The 16,256-nt window shown below is 45.0% G+C and overlaps 1 protein-coding gene across 5 annotated transcripts in view; it reads right to left on the minus strand.

Annotated features, from left to right (window-relative positions):
* Nucleotides 1-6,981: 6,981 nt before the first annotated feature.
* LOC146188114 (ATP-dependent RNA helicase with zinc finger domain-like) overlaps nt 6,982-16,256 on the minus strand; it is a 153,915-nt gene continuing 144,640 nt past the window's right edge. For 4 of the 5 annotated variants that reach the window (XM_084603637.1, XM_084603635.1, XM_084603636.1 and 1 more), the window contains 2 exons: nt 15,987-16,188; nt 6,982-10,470 (listed from right to left, as the gene is read on the minus strand). In XM_084603637.1, the coding sequence (XP_084459763.1) occupies nt 9,981-10,470; nt 15,987-16,188 (692 nt within the window). In that variant the 3' untranslated portion in view covers nt 6,982-9,980. The remainder of the gene's footprint in view (nt 10,471-15,986; nt 16,189-16,256) is intronic. The other variant, XR_014707483.1, reaches the window with a different exon arrangement.

Below are 16,256 nucleotides of genomic sequence, written 5' to 3' on the forward strand. Positions count from 1 at the left end.
AACTTGACGAATGTCGCAAACCCAGTACTTACAGTCGGTGCTCAGGTTTACTAATGTACACCTAGTTTACAGCATAATTGTGTTTGTTCATTGAAAATAAGGCACCTCTAGTTGATGTTCTCACAAGTTGTAAATAAAGACATCATCGCAGTAATTTGTTTCGGTTTCGTAACTGAAATCAATAAATCCTTTTTTTTTTTCTTTTTTTTTTTTTTTTTTGCCCAGCAGGACATTGGTATAGTGCTATTGAAAATAGTGAGAGACGAAAGCGTGGCGTAATATGGTCCATAGGGTCACGAAGAGTCGGACACGACTGAACGACTGAACTGAACTGAACTGAGAGCACTATAACATTGGCTTCGACGTGTTTGTGTTTGGCCGGAACTTCATCCGAAAGCACTGGCAAAAACATGCGTGACCGCTTCTTTTTTTTTTTTTTTTTTTTTTTTTTTTTTTGCGTAGCGAAAGCTACGTTGCACCACGCTACCCTTCAGCAAAAAGAAGCACAGTGCGCATGCGTTATTACCGTTCGGTCTGTTGCTGCTCGCGTTACAGAGACAACGTTCTTGAGAGGAGGTGCATCCGTGGAAGAGAGGAAGAGAACGGTAGTTTCCGCTCTGCGCATGCACGTTCCGCATGGTGCCGCCGCGGAGAGCTGACCGCATGGCTGACCGAGTATTGTTGTGGCTAAAGGAAGAAGGAAAAGAAACTGCACGGGCCTGCTACTGAGCACTCCGCTACCTCGTGCGGACAGAAGAGAAAATAGAGAAGACAGGATAATTAGAGAAAGAATTTTGAAAGACGCGCGCCGCAACAACAGCCGTTGTCCACCACCGAAGCAGCGGGTGCAACGACGGCCTACAACAGATAAAATTCGGTGGCTGGCTAGTCCCCGCCGCAAGCGGCATTGACCTACCGTTTGACGTTTCTCCGGTACGATCATGACCTACCGTCCCAGCTCCGTATAGGGCCAGGAACTGCCACCCTTCACCACCTCCCCTCGACCGAGTGGCATCGCATGCGCAGGGCATGAAAGTGGAGGTTATTGCAACCGCCACCGCTTCGGTGGCGAACAACGCCTGTTGGCGGTACAGCTCACCGCCACTTGCGGCGGGGGCTAACCTGCCACTGAATTTTTATCTGTTGTAGGCAGTCATTGCACCTGCCACCGCTGCGGTGGTGGATGACGGCTGTTGCGGCGCGCGTCTTTCTCTCTTTCCTCTTTTCCTTTCTTCTCTATTTTCTCTTCTGTCCGCACGAAGCAGCGGAGATGGCTCAGCTACAGAGCCAGTAGCAGGCCCATGCATTTTCTTTTCCTTCTACCTACAGCCACAACAATTCTGCCCAGGAAACGCTGGTTGTGTTCGATGCAATGCTCGGTTGCCCGCAGCGAAAGCTTTCGCTCCACATTCAGTTCAAAAGCGTTGAAAATCCCTCGAGTTTTTTACCTAAAGTGGTTTTCGCGATTTTACCAGTGCTCCGAAGCAGGCGTCGCCTTTTTCTTTTTTTTTTTTTGAATGAGAGGAAACAGCAGACTGAAATATGAAGTTGCTTTGGTTACGAGCCGCGTGGCTAAACAATTATGTAAAACGAAATAATTCTATCGCGATAGATAATTTAATGGGTACTTAATTATCACAACCCACCATTTTAAACTATCTATATGGATCACTTCAGATGAAGCATATGCTTCTTACAAATTACTTGTAGGCATTCTGCTGCATATACCAAGAGCCGGAATCATTAAGACTCATTTTCTTCATGCCTCACCTGACCATGCAGAACATTGACGTCACAGCCAACGCAAACCGAAACATTTGAACGAAAAAAGTTCCAACTGTAAATTATTTAGTAGTTACAGAAAACTACCACATGGTGATCCATGTATACCAACTTATGCATTAGCAATAAAAAAGAGAACACATACCTGAAATTTGTCTGTAGCATGCAATACATATTACTCAAGCGACACACCATTTCTGTCTCATGTAATTGCTTTTCTTGGTTGTCGGGGAAAATAATAATAGTAGAACTTCACAATTAGATTATCGATGCATCAGCATCAGCAATTCCAAGTGCTCAGAATAATTAAATGAATAGAGCTGCCATCCCATTGAAAGTCCCCAATTTCATTTTATTTTCCAATTCTGCTTGCATACATAATGCAGAAAAAGCTACACCATTTAAAGTCAAGTAAATGAGAACTGCATAGTCACTTTGTTCTGCTGTACGCATTCAATGTCGCACTGTGCCGTTTTTTTCCACGTGCATTTTTGTCATTGTACTATATTTTCCATGTGGTGCTTGATTGCTGCATTTTCCCCGTGCTGTTTTTTCCTGCGTAGTTTCATGTGCTCTTTCAAGGTGGACCCCTAAACAGTATGAATATTGTAAGTGTAAGCACCAAATACTTGAGATGGAGGTAGTTCGAGAATGAGGCAGATGTAGGATGTTAAGCCATGGAAAAATGTACGAAAAAACATGACACAAGAGAGGGACACGTAGGACTAGGACGAGCGCAATCCTGTCCTTTCCTTTTCTTGTGTGTCGTGTTCTTTAGCACATTTTCCCATGGCTCCTGCAGACAATTACTAGCTAGCCTGAAAACAGCTCTTGTCAAAGCAGAGTATTATTAACTTTGCTACTATCTCATTGTCATCTATGAGGTTTCAGAAGCCTAAGGCAAAGTTACGGTGCACACAGACAAATGCTAGCTGGCAATGCATGTGCACATATCTGTGGCAGCAGCAACTATAAACGCTAGCAGGAAATCAAGCAGATCATTCCAGGAAATACTTCCTTTAATTTGTACACAACACTATTTTACATTGCACATAACTGGGTATTTGCTAATCAAAAGCAGTGACAAACTACTCTGCAGAAGCTACAAGAGGAAAATCAAACTGCTTATTTGGTGAATCAGTAAGGAGTGCCTGTACAAATCTCAAAAACATATACACAGTGACATGGTTGACTAGCTGTGACAGCCATATGACGAGAACTGTCAAAGCATATGCCACACATACGCTCGGGGCCCTGAATTCAATATGCGCATAAAAAGAAGCAATGGTATTCATTCACAACACAAAACATATGGCCACTACTAAGAAAAGGGCAAAGTCGGGCTGACTGATTCATGTTGGAAGTAAATGACGAAGAATAGTGCTTACAGACGGGACAGGAGAGTTTGGTCCCTCTCTCGTGTCCCGTCTGCAAGTCCCTCTCTCCTGTCCAGTCTGTAAGTGCCGTTCTTTTTTGCTGATGATGCTGGCCATCTAGTAGGGCAATATAACTCGGCCCTATATAACTATCCGGCTAAATAAAGGTTTCTTCTCTCTTTTTGCTGATGGCCACTGCTATCTGTGTTGTTCAGAAAGAGTAAACACTTTAAAAAAGTCAGAAAGAAGGCAAACCACATCTCTTACATGACCAGTGGCTTGCTAACCATCTCATACAGAAGAGGGAACCCACAACTTTCCAAGTTACCCCAGCAGTCATCAACACAGTCCACCCTACTCGTGAAACTAGTAACTATATTGCCTTCAAGATGAGTCACGTTGGCTGACACTTTGATCAGCAGCCTAAGAAATCTTTCTAATGCAAAACATGCATTTCACGATGTTTCGGTAAGAATTATGATGTCCTGGTGGCCATTTTGGCCACCAGAACATCTTGCGCTCTTTGACCGTGACACCCTCAAAGGGAAGAGACCTTCCACTCCCACAAGCTCCCAGGTCACCCTGGTTCTTTCTTTGGAAGATGCAGGCGACCATTCTGTTTCAACTTCCACCGCTTGCCAACCCCCTGCCAGAGGTGCAGCAGTAGAACTCGTCTTCAGAGTCTTTAATGTACGATCTTGCAAAGGTGTCTTCCTCACTTTCCCTCATATATTCCTTAATTAGGCCTGTGCTTGTGCAGGAGAGGCTTGTCTTCTTGCTCGTTATACTACTTGTGGCTTTTGACAGCGCCTTCGGGGTTCAGGTGGCTGCGCTGCTTTCTTTGCCATCCATGCTGCTCCTTGACACCACAAAGGGACCAATGATCTGCTTGGGGTGCCAGCAGTCCTGCAATCGGCTCTCCTTGCTACATTTGGACAACACGAACAACATACGTCTGATGGAGGAGCCGGGCGAGGTCACTCCTCGACAGCTGCCACCTGCTTTCGCCAGTGCCCCTGGAATGCATTTCCAGAAGACAGCCACTACTGAAGCCACCACTCCCACGGTTGTCACCTTGGTGCAGTGGAAAAGGTAGAGAACCTGGAGTAGCCCGGGAGAGTCAGCCACAGTAGGCACGATTGACACCATCACACTTGTCGTGAATAGCAATTCCACTTCGTTCATGGGTGGCAGGTAGCCTGGATGGTGATGCGAGTAAACACCAGGTGGTGTCTGCAGAAGCTGTCATGGCATTGTCATAAAGTCTTGGCTTTGGCAGGTAGTGAGTTCTGCTCCTGCTGCCAGTCAGAAACCCGCCAGTTTTCTCAAATGGGTCAAGGTACCACTCAGCCTGGTACTCGGCTTCCCAGGGTGCATGGCTTGGGAAAGGAGCCTGATCCAGTCACTCTGGACTTCCAGATACTTCAAAATAAGAAAAGGGGCTACAATGGGTTTTTACCACACAAGGCAAATTTCCCTTCCCCACGGATTGGTTTTCCATGGGGGGACATTTTCGGTACAAGACCAGTTTCCCCTGTTCTCCGAGTTTTTTAGCAAAAAAAGGAGAATGTCACAGACAAGAAACAAAGGACAGGGCACTAACTTGTAACTGATTTGTTCAAAAAGAACTGAGCGACTTATATAGCTAAATATGAAACAATGATCATATCAATGGCACGGGCACAGATTCAAGGAGGGCACAGGTGACTCAGCTCATTTTCTTGCATAGAATGCTGAGCATGAAGCAACTAGCCCCACAATGCATACTACTGCGAGACCCTTCCAAAGAATTCCACTCTATAAGAGATACAGAAGAGATGAGTGCCAGGGTCCATATTCAGAGCTTGCGTCATTATCAAAAGTGCCACTAGCGTCCTAACCTCGAGACATTTGATTGGTGATGTCACTACCACTTCTCGTTCCAGCGTTTCCACCAATCAGATGACTCAAGGTCAGGGAGATAGCTACACTATCGATAATGATGCAAACTCATAGCACGGACCATGGCCAGGAGAAACTTCAACGGAAAATCGGTGCATACTGTAAATATAAAATTAAGGGACTTGAGCTTTACTTTTAAGGGTATGTTGTGGCAGCGTTAATGACACTAGTCTATGGCTCCTTTTGTAGATTCAAGTTCACTCATATCCACTTTGAGTCACTTGCTTGATCATTAATCCCTTAGTCATGCCTCTGGTATCTTACACATATTCTTCAGCATACTGTTGAAAGATAGCCAGTCATACTGTTGGTGGCGACAAGCAAGAGAACAGCACAACATGGTGACATGGTGAAGGATGATTTAATGGCTGGCCTAGTACGCGAACTCCTCTCACGTAACTACAGACCTTCTTCGCAGCAATATGAATGACCCGCCAACGTAGATATCTACTAAGTCTGGCTTTAACCAAGTCATACAGATTCGTCTACGTGGCCTAAGATTATTGTCTTTTACCCATTGCCCGAGAGCCTTGGAAGGTTCGATTCACATCCCAAAGGATGGGTGGGTAAGTTAACAACCCATCCAGACTTGGCAGCTCCTGGTGTCACACAGTCCACCAGCCAATCAATGCCTAGCCATGTCACCTGCCAGCTACAGCCTGCGATTTTTGCTTACAAAGCTGACAACGGCAGGTTCTCTCTCTCTCTCTCTGTGTGTGTGTGTGTGTGTGTGCGCGCATGCGTGCGTGTGTGTGTGTGAGAGAGAGAGATAGAGAGAGAGTACAGAATGCTATCGCATTAAAATAGGAACTGTGAGACTCCATAGATCTGGAACCTTCACATTCTCTTTAAAAAGTAGCACATGCACCCCAATTCAATTAAGTACTTACCCTCCCTCATCATTTGATGAGGTCAGAGAAGCTGTGCCTCAGAAGGATTAGGGCCAAGACGTCCCTTATCCCATTCGTGATGTGCTGATAGGGCTCTAGAAACAAAGCCTGACACATGTCCTAAATGTTCTACATCTGCCGCTGACATTGATGTCCGCCGTCCGCTGTGGATGTGCCCCGAAACAAAGGCTTCAAGAGCAAGACTACAGGAAGTCATGATAAAGACTAGGAAGGAACACTTCATCCTGTGGCTGATGGACAACACTAGGAGCCGGATGCTTCTCAGGTTGCTGAAAGGAAATAGCTTCCTCAACTTTCTGTAGTATGTTGACATGCCCATCGTATGGAACACCAGGCCGTAGCAAAATAAACCGACATGCGTTTTTATTAAGCACGTGACAGTTCCTTAACAAAGCCAAAATGTTGTGCAATCCCCAATTATGTGAGTCCAAAATATCAGTAGGCCAGGGTATTTCTTCCCTACTGAATGCACAGCAACTAGAAATTCCTTCTGCTTTAGGAAAAGCTCCATATGCCTAAATGCATCATTGAAGTACAAGAAGGCTTCAGCTAAGCATCATGAACAGGCCATCAGCTAGTCAATTCTACAGGCATTTTCTAAAAGTGCTTCTCTGCATGAAAACACACCGATATGCATGCCACACTGCCCACTAGAGGTTACAGTTATCAGCAGCCAATGGCAGCACTGGAAGGTGTGGGGAGACAAATCTTTTGTAGTAAGTGCAGCTCCAACAAGATAAATTTGACCTTGACTCATCCTGTTATTATACAGCAGATGGTCTGCTGTAGGAAGTCAGAAGCCTAAAACGGTAGATACCATGTCACCTGTTTTTTTCAACCAAATGTAGCCAGCCACATCTCTGTTCTACCAAGGATCACACAAATGGTTGAGTGAGACCTGCAAGTGTGTTCACCTAAAGATGTAAAATTTAAGAAATCTCATTCACAAAAATGAGAATGCACAAACAATCCACAGTTTCATCAGGCACTTTAATTTTCTAACACAGAAATAATTTAACGTCCCAAACTGACATGGGCCATGAGGATTCAAGAAGATAGCCAGTTAAGAAGGTTTATTTTTCGATTCAAGAAAAATTTGCACAACATATTTTGACAGATAGCCTATACGAGCAAGTAACCGGTCCAAAACAAGATGTATTCTGTACCTGGTCCAATACAAGATGTATTGAACCAGATACAGCAACCTGATAGGGTTGAAACTTTCCAATGGTCTTGAGACTAGCGCTACAGCAACCGTAGTGAAAGCTTAAGACCACTGGAAGGCTTCAACTACCCAGCCTTTTTTAACGGTCACTAATATTAAACAGTGACCGTTAAACAGTGGCCCATTAACATGGGCCCCGTGCATTTCACCTCCATCAAAATGCGGCCACCAGGATTGGTTTTGTGTCCTTGGGGTGAGTAGTGGACCACCCCAGTTATAGAGCCAGCTTCGAGGGAGAAGAAATTAAATAACTTCGATATTTACTAAATATACTGATGCAAACTTGGTTTCTAGAAAAAATTGGCTAAAAATCACACGTACATCCACGTTGCTGAAATAATTCTGGCGCACTTTTTTTTTTTCCAGTAAAAATCACCTAAAAATGACAAGTGTGTTAGGAACTATGCCAGGAACACTCCACTATCATTAGCATCACAGTTCTTGCGAGTTGCTACAGCCTACCATGGTTGTTTAATACTAAAAAACCTCACAAGCATCCAAAGTGTCCCGTGTCTATAGAGCATCTTCATATGCACATTAGCCAATCTATAACCACTTTCTCTAAAATGGCGCAGATGTTGGGGGAATCCAGATTAGCCAGCATGCAACTGATGTAAGTGGTTGGCTGCCACAAAGACCTTGCCACCATGGTGGTCAGCTACCAGTGCTTAAGAGACTCTCTAGCCCCTCTTTTAGACTAAATCTTAAGAAATGTACAGAGGTAACAGTGCGCAAGAAATAACGTCTAATTTTCAGGGCACTTTCCCCCTTTTTTCGGAGCCATGAAAAAGTCTTTCTCCGCCAATTTTCTTAGGTTTATTTTTTTCCAGCCCTTTGTGTCCTCCTCTACACTCACCGCAATGAGCCCCACGTACGAAGATACTGTAACAGACGTTACACAAGAAGTGCAGAAGGCATTCAGTGAAGAACTAATGCAGTGAGCAGTGACACAAGTTAATATGCTGTTGTGGTTGTAATGGCGCACATGCAGGGGTGGGACGGCCAAAATAGTCTTTGGAGCAAGACATATGCTTTTTGGAAGAACCATGGAGCTGCAAATGTGCATTCTGGAGCAGCAATATCATCATTTTGAAGCAACTTGAGAGCGTGTGATAATGTAAAACTTCATTAGAATTGTAAAAGCCTCCGCTACCTTCTCTGCAATGCAATAGAGTAGAAGCAGTGCCTGCTTAAAAACAGCCCTTTATGTTCTAAGGATTAGCCAGACCAGAGCTCAGTTTCAGTGTACTGGAAGAAACACATGAATGCAAGCAAGGAAATATGCGTAGGTGTTATAATGTGTGATGCCACTCCCAAACTAAAAACGCAAGATCAGTGACACATAAAGCAATGTTAGAAAAGGCGCAACTGGCCAACGTGCATGCTAATTGCAGCCGCAGGATGACGCAAAGAAAGTCGAAATAATGCCCGTAAGTTGTACTTCAAAAGTAGGGGAGCTAGGACCCATCATCATGCCTGCCAAAGCACACATACGCAAAAATTCAGATTTGGTAGCCCTCCACTACGGCTCCACTTCTTTCCACTTTCACTCCCACCTTCCTCCCTTCCCTTAGGGCATGGTTCAGGGTCAGGTGCCCATAGAACCTGTGACAGATACTGCGCCTTTCCTTTCCTGTGAACCAATTTATTATTATTACTATTATTATTATTATTAATATGGTGACCGCTGGACACATAGGTTGTACCTTGACGCAACCCCGACCACCCCGTCCAAATTAACCGCTGCGAGCCCGCCTTGTGTCTGAATTAACAGGCGTCTGACACCAAAGACTAAATGGGCCTGTGCTGCACTTCTAGTCTGAAATACTGAAGGTCAAATGAACAAGATCTTACAAAACAAGGATTAAAGTAGTTGCCGCAAAGTGACTGCAGCAGTGCACAATTCCTCGATGTTCCGCAGACATATTCAGCAGGTACATATAATGTACAATGATCGAAAATGATCCTAGCACTGGCACCCGTTGTTCGCCACTTGTTGATTGTGCCACGGCGCGACGCTATGACGTGCTGTGCTGCACCGTATCTCAACTTCCGGTGTCACTGCGCTATTCTTGATGCCATAAAGCATCACTTTTGTGCCTGACTATCATTACAGCATATATCGGTCCCACAAAATAGGAGAAACTGATATGACTTATGTGAAATGCTGCAACCTGCAAACACCATTTGGAATCCACTATGGCTGGCCATGAGCTCAAAGGAAAATCGCCATAATTTTCCAGTATTCACATTGATTGAATACACACGATAAGTGTGGGTCAAATGGATTAGCAATTTCTGTCGCAAACCACTTTGAATGTTTGGACTCGCAAAGAGGAGGCGACATGTGTGGAAAAAAAAACAATCATATTCCGCTTGCCTGGTGATTCAGCAATTTCGTAATTGGCTCAATTTTGGCTAATTTAGTGCTTTTGGCAAAGCATGGCACAGAAAATCGTACTTGTATCAATGGGCACCTTTTTGATACAAATCAGGCTATGGCAAGGATGGTCATTCAAGTGGTGCTGGGGTGACACAGTCCGTGCCTCATCCAAGCTTATCGTGCCAGGCTCGTAGGGTTGCTATAAAATGCCTGCCAAATTATGAGCGACAGAGTTATAAAACACCCACTGTTTGGCGGGATGTGCTGTGTCACTGGTCTGGGCCCTTGATTCTGGCTATCTTTCTTCGGCTGCCTACCTTGCTCAAGGTCAGCTTGTGCATTGGCTCGGAGGTTGCAAACAATCAGCTAACTTGTCTGAGGTTATCGTTTTTGTGGCCGTCTCGGCTGCTGCTACATTTCTGTTCATTGCTGGTTTTCTTTGCACCGACAGCTGTCCCTACACTGTTGCCATCATCGCTGAGCATCATGCTGTGGAATCTGGCATTCATAGCACTGAGACTGCTTCCACCTTGCACACTTGAGTTGCACCCTGGAGCTCTGCTGGAATCATCCAGGGAAGGGCTTGGTCCAAGGTTGGCACCAAGCAATGGCTCGTCCTGTTTCAGCTGTCCCACCCCGGCATGGCTCTGCTGTCTGCTGCCATGCCGAGTGTGCGGCTGTTGCTTCGTCTTTGGCTTGGCAGATGTGGCTGGCTCAGCCTGCAGCTGCCTGGGCATTTGAGAAGACAGCTGCTGCTCAAGGCTGTCGAGCTGAGCCTTGACCTCGTCCCAGTGCATGTTGTAGAGGCTGCCATGATCAGCGCACATCCTGATGTACTTTTCCCACAGGGTCCTGCATAGGAAAGAATACTTTGTAGGGGCTGCCTCACTAACATGCTAACACTATCTACAGCATTACAGTACATTATTGGCGATAAGAACACAGCCGGTATGAATATCGGTACAGCACGAATTCGTAAAAATTCCTGACCAAAATTCATTGTGTACATAGTTGGAAATTTGAGGTACGGCAAATAGTTTCGTGCACGCCTATGGGCGATAAGCACGTAGAAGTTGCAACTCTGCATTGAACAGAACAGCCCCCACTACTGCACACAGCACAATCGTCAGTCACACAGCAAGCACTGGAACTACTGAGTGGTGAAGGTGCATAGCGTTAAATAGCTTTTCGTATAGTTTTTCCACAGTCACAAGAAAGAAAAAAGGACAGCTGTAGGACAGTGCCACTGCAAACAAAAAGAGCAGCCAAAAAGTGAAGCTGACATATGATAAGCTCAAGATAGGCAATGAATGACTTGTTCGAATGGGATGAAGAACAGCGTATCCGAATTCCAGCTGGCGGACACGAAAAACATGGTCTCTGAACCACACACTTCGATAATAAGTTGTTTGTATGCATTCAGTTAAACGCGTGCAGCACTGCTAATAAAACCGTTGCCCTGGAGAGTATATTGGTCATCATATATTGTATGCTTAATAGAAACCTGGTTGCGCACCGATATTAAGAATGACGAAATAGTACTGGAGTAGCAATTGTTTTCTAGGAGTCCTTGCTAGTAGCTCAGCTTCCCAACATACCTGACACTGAATGTATATTGGTTAGCATAGTTCTAAACAATATGAGCTTGGTTATCAGAACATTTTACCCCCCGGCCAGATATCAGCAAGACCTTCTTTGGAGTACTGAACGAGTTTTTGTGCAGAAGTAATATTTTTTCTTGTAAAGCAGTACTTGCTGGTGACTAATATGCTTGCTAACTGCTGGTGACTAATATGCTGAGCCATTTGTAGATTTAATCCTTTTTCACAACTTAACCCAATCAGTCAAAAAACCTACCCGCACTCACAGCGATGCTCTATCTGGCTAAGACCTTTTGCTCATGAGTAGCAGTCTACTTCATCAAAATCCTGTTATGCTTATCTACGATGGTACATCTGATCACAAGATGATAGTGTTAAACCTTTCAAGCAGTCCTACTTGAAACAAACATAAAATTTCATGCACAGTTCCAAACATCACACATGCTAGTGACGTTTACACTTTAGATTTGGTGGACAGGTTGTTCTTTTATTTTGTTGCTTCAAGTGAATCATCCAACTACTCAGCTGATGCATTGCGGCAATTTTCAAGAACTTTGTAGTCAAATGCATACAGAAATTTGTGCGACAATGAGAAAATGAGTGCAAAATACTACAGTAGAATCTCGATGATACGATTACGGCTGATACGAATTTCGGAATGATACGAATTTTAAGAATGCTTTCAACGGACTACATTGTATAGAATACGTTAAGATTCTAGGTGATACGAAGAGTTTCTGAACCCGCCGCGGTTGATAAAAACGGGCAAACCAGTGGCGCATGCGGGTGGGCCGGCGCGGCTGGCATCAAGAGGGGAACATACCCGACACAGCCGCCGCTAACTCCTCTCCACCCCTCGCCGTGAATGATACGAACGAACGTTGCACAAACGCACAAAGCCACGGAGCGGCTCAGCGCAAGAGCTCACAGGGGGAGAGCCCCCCATCCCCCTAGCCACCCTACCCCCCCACCCCCCTCCCTTTCGTAGCAAACCGACAAGCACTAGACAAGGACGGCCGAGGCGAGGCACGTGCCCAGTCGTGTACGTCACTCATTTGCTGGAGGCTCATTGGTCTATCGAAAAGTTGTCTCGCCAGCTGTTCCCATGAGGCCTGTGATGAAGGCTGCCGCTGCAGCAGTTCTCCATTCACCGCTTCTTTCTGTCCTTCCCTGTGACGTGAACTGCCTAAACGTAACATAGACGCAAGCGTTCGCTGCTGCCGAAATGTCGCGGACGCATGAAGCCCTTTCTTTTAAGGAAAAGCTTGGTGTGCTGAAGAGGGTTGACGAAAACCCTAGGAAGAAGCGTGTTGACTTAGCAAAAGAGCTAGGGTTGGCACCGTCGACGCTCTGCACCATCGTTGGGCAGCGAGATGTCATTTTGAAGAATGTGCAGCACTTCGGTGCGAACGTGAAGCAGGCTAAAACAGCGACCCATGTCCAGCTGGAAGAGGTTCTGCTGACTTTGTTCCGCGAAGTGACAGCGGCCGGCGTCAACGTGAACGGCAAGGTGCTGCGTGAAAAAGCCGACACTGTCGCGCTTTCACTTGCAATTGAAAGTTTCCAAGCGTCTGGGGGATGGCTGCACCGGTTTAAGGAGTGGCACGGACTTGTCTAGAGGGTCGTCTCAGGTGAAGGCAAGAAAGTGGACCAGTCAGCTTTAGATGAATGGCTGAACACGCTGCCGGCGCTGATTTCGGAGTACGCGCCACGCGACATATTTAATGCCGACGAGGCGGGCCTCTTTTTCAACCTTCAACCGGTAAGAAGTTTGTGCGTAAAAGGCCAGGCATGCCAGGGCGGCCAGAAAAGCAAGGAGAGAGCAACAGTACTTTTTTGCTGCAACTCGGATGGATCCGAGAAACTCCAGCTTACCGTCATCGGTAAGTCAAAGAAACCGAGGTGTTCCCGATCGGCGAGCGTTTGCCTGTCATTTACAAAGGTAACCGAAAGGCGTGGATGACTGGAGATTTTTTCCCGAGTTCTTGACAAGTCTTGATCGGAAAATGGCGTCAAGAAACCAGAAAATTTTGCTTTTCATGGACCAGTGCTCTGCCCACCCAAAGAAAATGGCATTCAATACGTGAAAGTCAGGTTCTTGCCGGCGAACACTACCAGCCATCTTCAGCCACTGGACAATAAGATAATTAGAAATGTAAAACATCATTTCAAAGGACTTCTAGTGAGGCGTCTGCTGGTGAAAATTGACCGTAAAGAAGCAAACTTGCGGATCAGTCTCTTAGATGCTTTGCGCTTTCTGGCCATGTCGTGGAATAAAGTAACTTCAGACACATCTCGAACCGTTTTAGAAAGTGCGGATTTGCCATCGGACTTGATGCGCTTCAGCAGGAGATTGTCAAGAGCCAGATGAAGACTTCACGATTGATGGCTGGGACAATCTGGAAACTGAAGCTTCGGCTTGAGACTTCGTTACCACGGACAACGTCGCGGCCTGTGGGCTGAGGTCTATTGAATGAAGCGGATGATTGTGAAAATGAGCCTGACAGCGATGGTGACGCTGACGATGAGTGTGATCAGCCGCCGTCATCAGCAGATACTTTTCACGCTTTGGATGTTCTGTGCCGCACCGTAAGTGCCGGCAGCGTGAGCGACGAAACCGCTGCACGGTTTTATGTTTTTCAGGTGGGGCTTGTCCGCGACATAAACGGCAAAAAAGTGCAGACAAGCATTACGGACTTTTTCGGCCGCAAGTTTTTCACCATAATAGTTTGGTTCATTTTCAATTCATTCCCATGTGGAAGTTGACTTGTTTTGGATCATACGAATTCGGGATGATACGAATATTTTGTGTGCTCCCTTGGAATTCATATCATCGAGATTCTACTGTAGTCCTTGCATGATTAAAGAAGTTATTCGCCTGGAGCACAAAAAAAGTAAATTAAGAAAGCAAACCCATATGTCTTCTTACACAGCCAACAAAAGCAAGTTTTGTGTATTACGTACACAGGTTGAGAAATGCATTAAGAAAAACAAGGACCACTTTTTCAATGTTACCATGAAGATCTTTTTGCCACTTATCTCCGAAAAAGAACATGACATACGAGCTCTGCCTAAGTGGCGAACAATAAATCCCAACGCTAGCCACGTCAGCCTTTAATCAATTTTCCTGCTGTGCATTCACTATGACTGTAAGGAACCATGCTTTGACCAAGTGGTGCACTGTGCTCCTATAATTAATGTGACTGTTTCTGAAGAGGGCCTTTTGTCACTTTTCAACCTGTCCTTGTCAAAAACAGATCTTCCCACTGATTGAAAATGCAGCAGCAATACACCCATACCAAAAGCAGATAATTCATCATTACTTTCGTCTTATAGGCCAACATCATTATTGCGTACATGTTCTAAGGTTCTTAAACATATTATTATTAGCGATATCTCGACATTCTTGAAAAATAACCACATGATAGACAGCAGGTAACGTGGATTCCGGAAACGTCTTTCCACTGTGGCTGCACTTCTAGAACTAATTAACGACTTCTCTGCACCGATTGATGTTCACACCAAATTTACATTATATTCTTGATTCTTGAGCAGAAAACAGGTTCTGCTCAACCGAGCTTTTGAATGAAATATGGTGCTCAGATTGGAAATTGACAGTGAACACAACAAAATCAGTGGCAATGACAATACTAGGGAAACGACAATCATTAACTTTCTTGTACTCCGTAGATGGCAATTCTCTCAGAAGGGTAAACAGCTATAAATTTTTAGGCATAATCATAACATCGAATTCAAGGTAGAATCCGCATATATCGGAAGTTTTGAAGTGAGCCATGAGGAAACTTGGTTACCTATGAAGAAATCTGCGGCAGTGTACCAGCGAGGTGCAATTAGTAGCATGTAAAAGTTTAGTTCATTCTATCATAGAATATGAATCAATCGTCCGAAACCCTTCCACAGAAGGCAGCATAATCTTTTCAAAAGAAAGCGGCCAGATTTGTGCACCATTCTTATAGTTGGTGTACTTCCACCAGTTCTGTGGTAAGAAAGGTAGGATTAGAGTGTTTAAAAAAGTGGTGCCAACATGATCGATTTAGTACTTGCTATACCGCAATAAACTCGGTGTGAGAAAACATGAGCACATTAAGCAAGTGTGCAGGCAAATGACCCAAACACATCATGCATTATTCCTGCCATACAAATTCATTCTTTCTGAAGAGGATACGCGAGTGGAATCGGCTGCCAACCAGTGCTGTAAAACGCCCAACTACTGAATCAGTAGAGATAAAGGCCTTCAGTTGTGCTTGTTGTGTGTGAGTGCTTTGAACTCTGCCACATGTAACTTACTTGTCACTCTGTATTTTTGGTTTTCTTTGTTTTATTTAACAAAATACTGTTTTGTTATCCCCGCTTGCATTCACTTGGTTGTCCGCATCGGTTTGTGGAAGCAGGCTAGTTGTGCCTTGGTTTATTTTTAAGATTTGTTACTTGTGTCTATAATTAATGTCTCCCCCTCCTGCTTATCTTGAGGCTAGCAGTACTGTATAAACAAATCAATAAAATTCAGTACAGGCTTCCTGGTTTTTGCTCTACTGAAATAGTTCTACTTAGTATTTTGAAAAATGCTTTTTTACATATCGGAAGGAGGAGCTCGATTGCAAACTCAAAATATTAAAAAAGGAACCAAGAATTGTTCATTCAAGTGATCTCTTCTGTGGAAGTTACATTCTTGATGATTTGCTTTTCAATACTCTAGAAATTCACAGGCAAAATTCAAATGCACACATCTGTTCCCACGGCACCCACCGGCAAGCGCCGACCGAGCAGAGCGACACGGGGTCCCCGACCACAGCAACCAGCGACTGGGCACGCGTGATGGCCGTGTTGAGCAGTTTGACGTCCGAGAGGAAGCCGAAGTTTAGCACTGCCTTGAAGGGTGGCTGCTCCAAAGGCAGGCAGGTGTCACGCGTCCGGACTGTGCTCAGAACCACTGCGCGAAACTGCTTCCCTGCAAAGGACATTTCAGTCGTACCTCAGTCCACTTCTGCCCCACAGACTGCATGGTCACATTGGTCT

This window comes from Amblyomma maculatum, chromosome 5, assembly GCF_055883805.1.
Source record: "Amblyomma maculatum isolate TAMU_Amacu chromosome 5, ASM5588380v1, whole genome shotgun sequence".
Taxonomy (NCBI): domain Eukaryota; kingdom Metazoa; phylum Arthropoda; class Arachnida; order Ixodida; family Ixodidae; genus Amblyomma; species Amblyomma maculatum.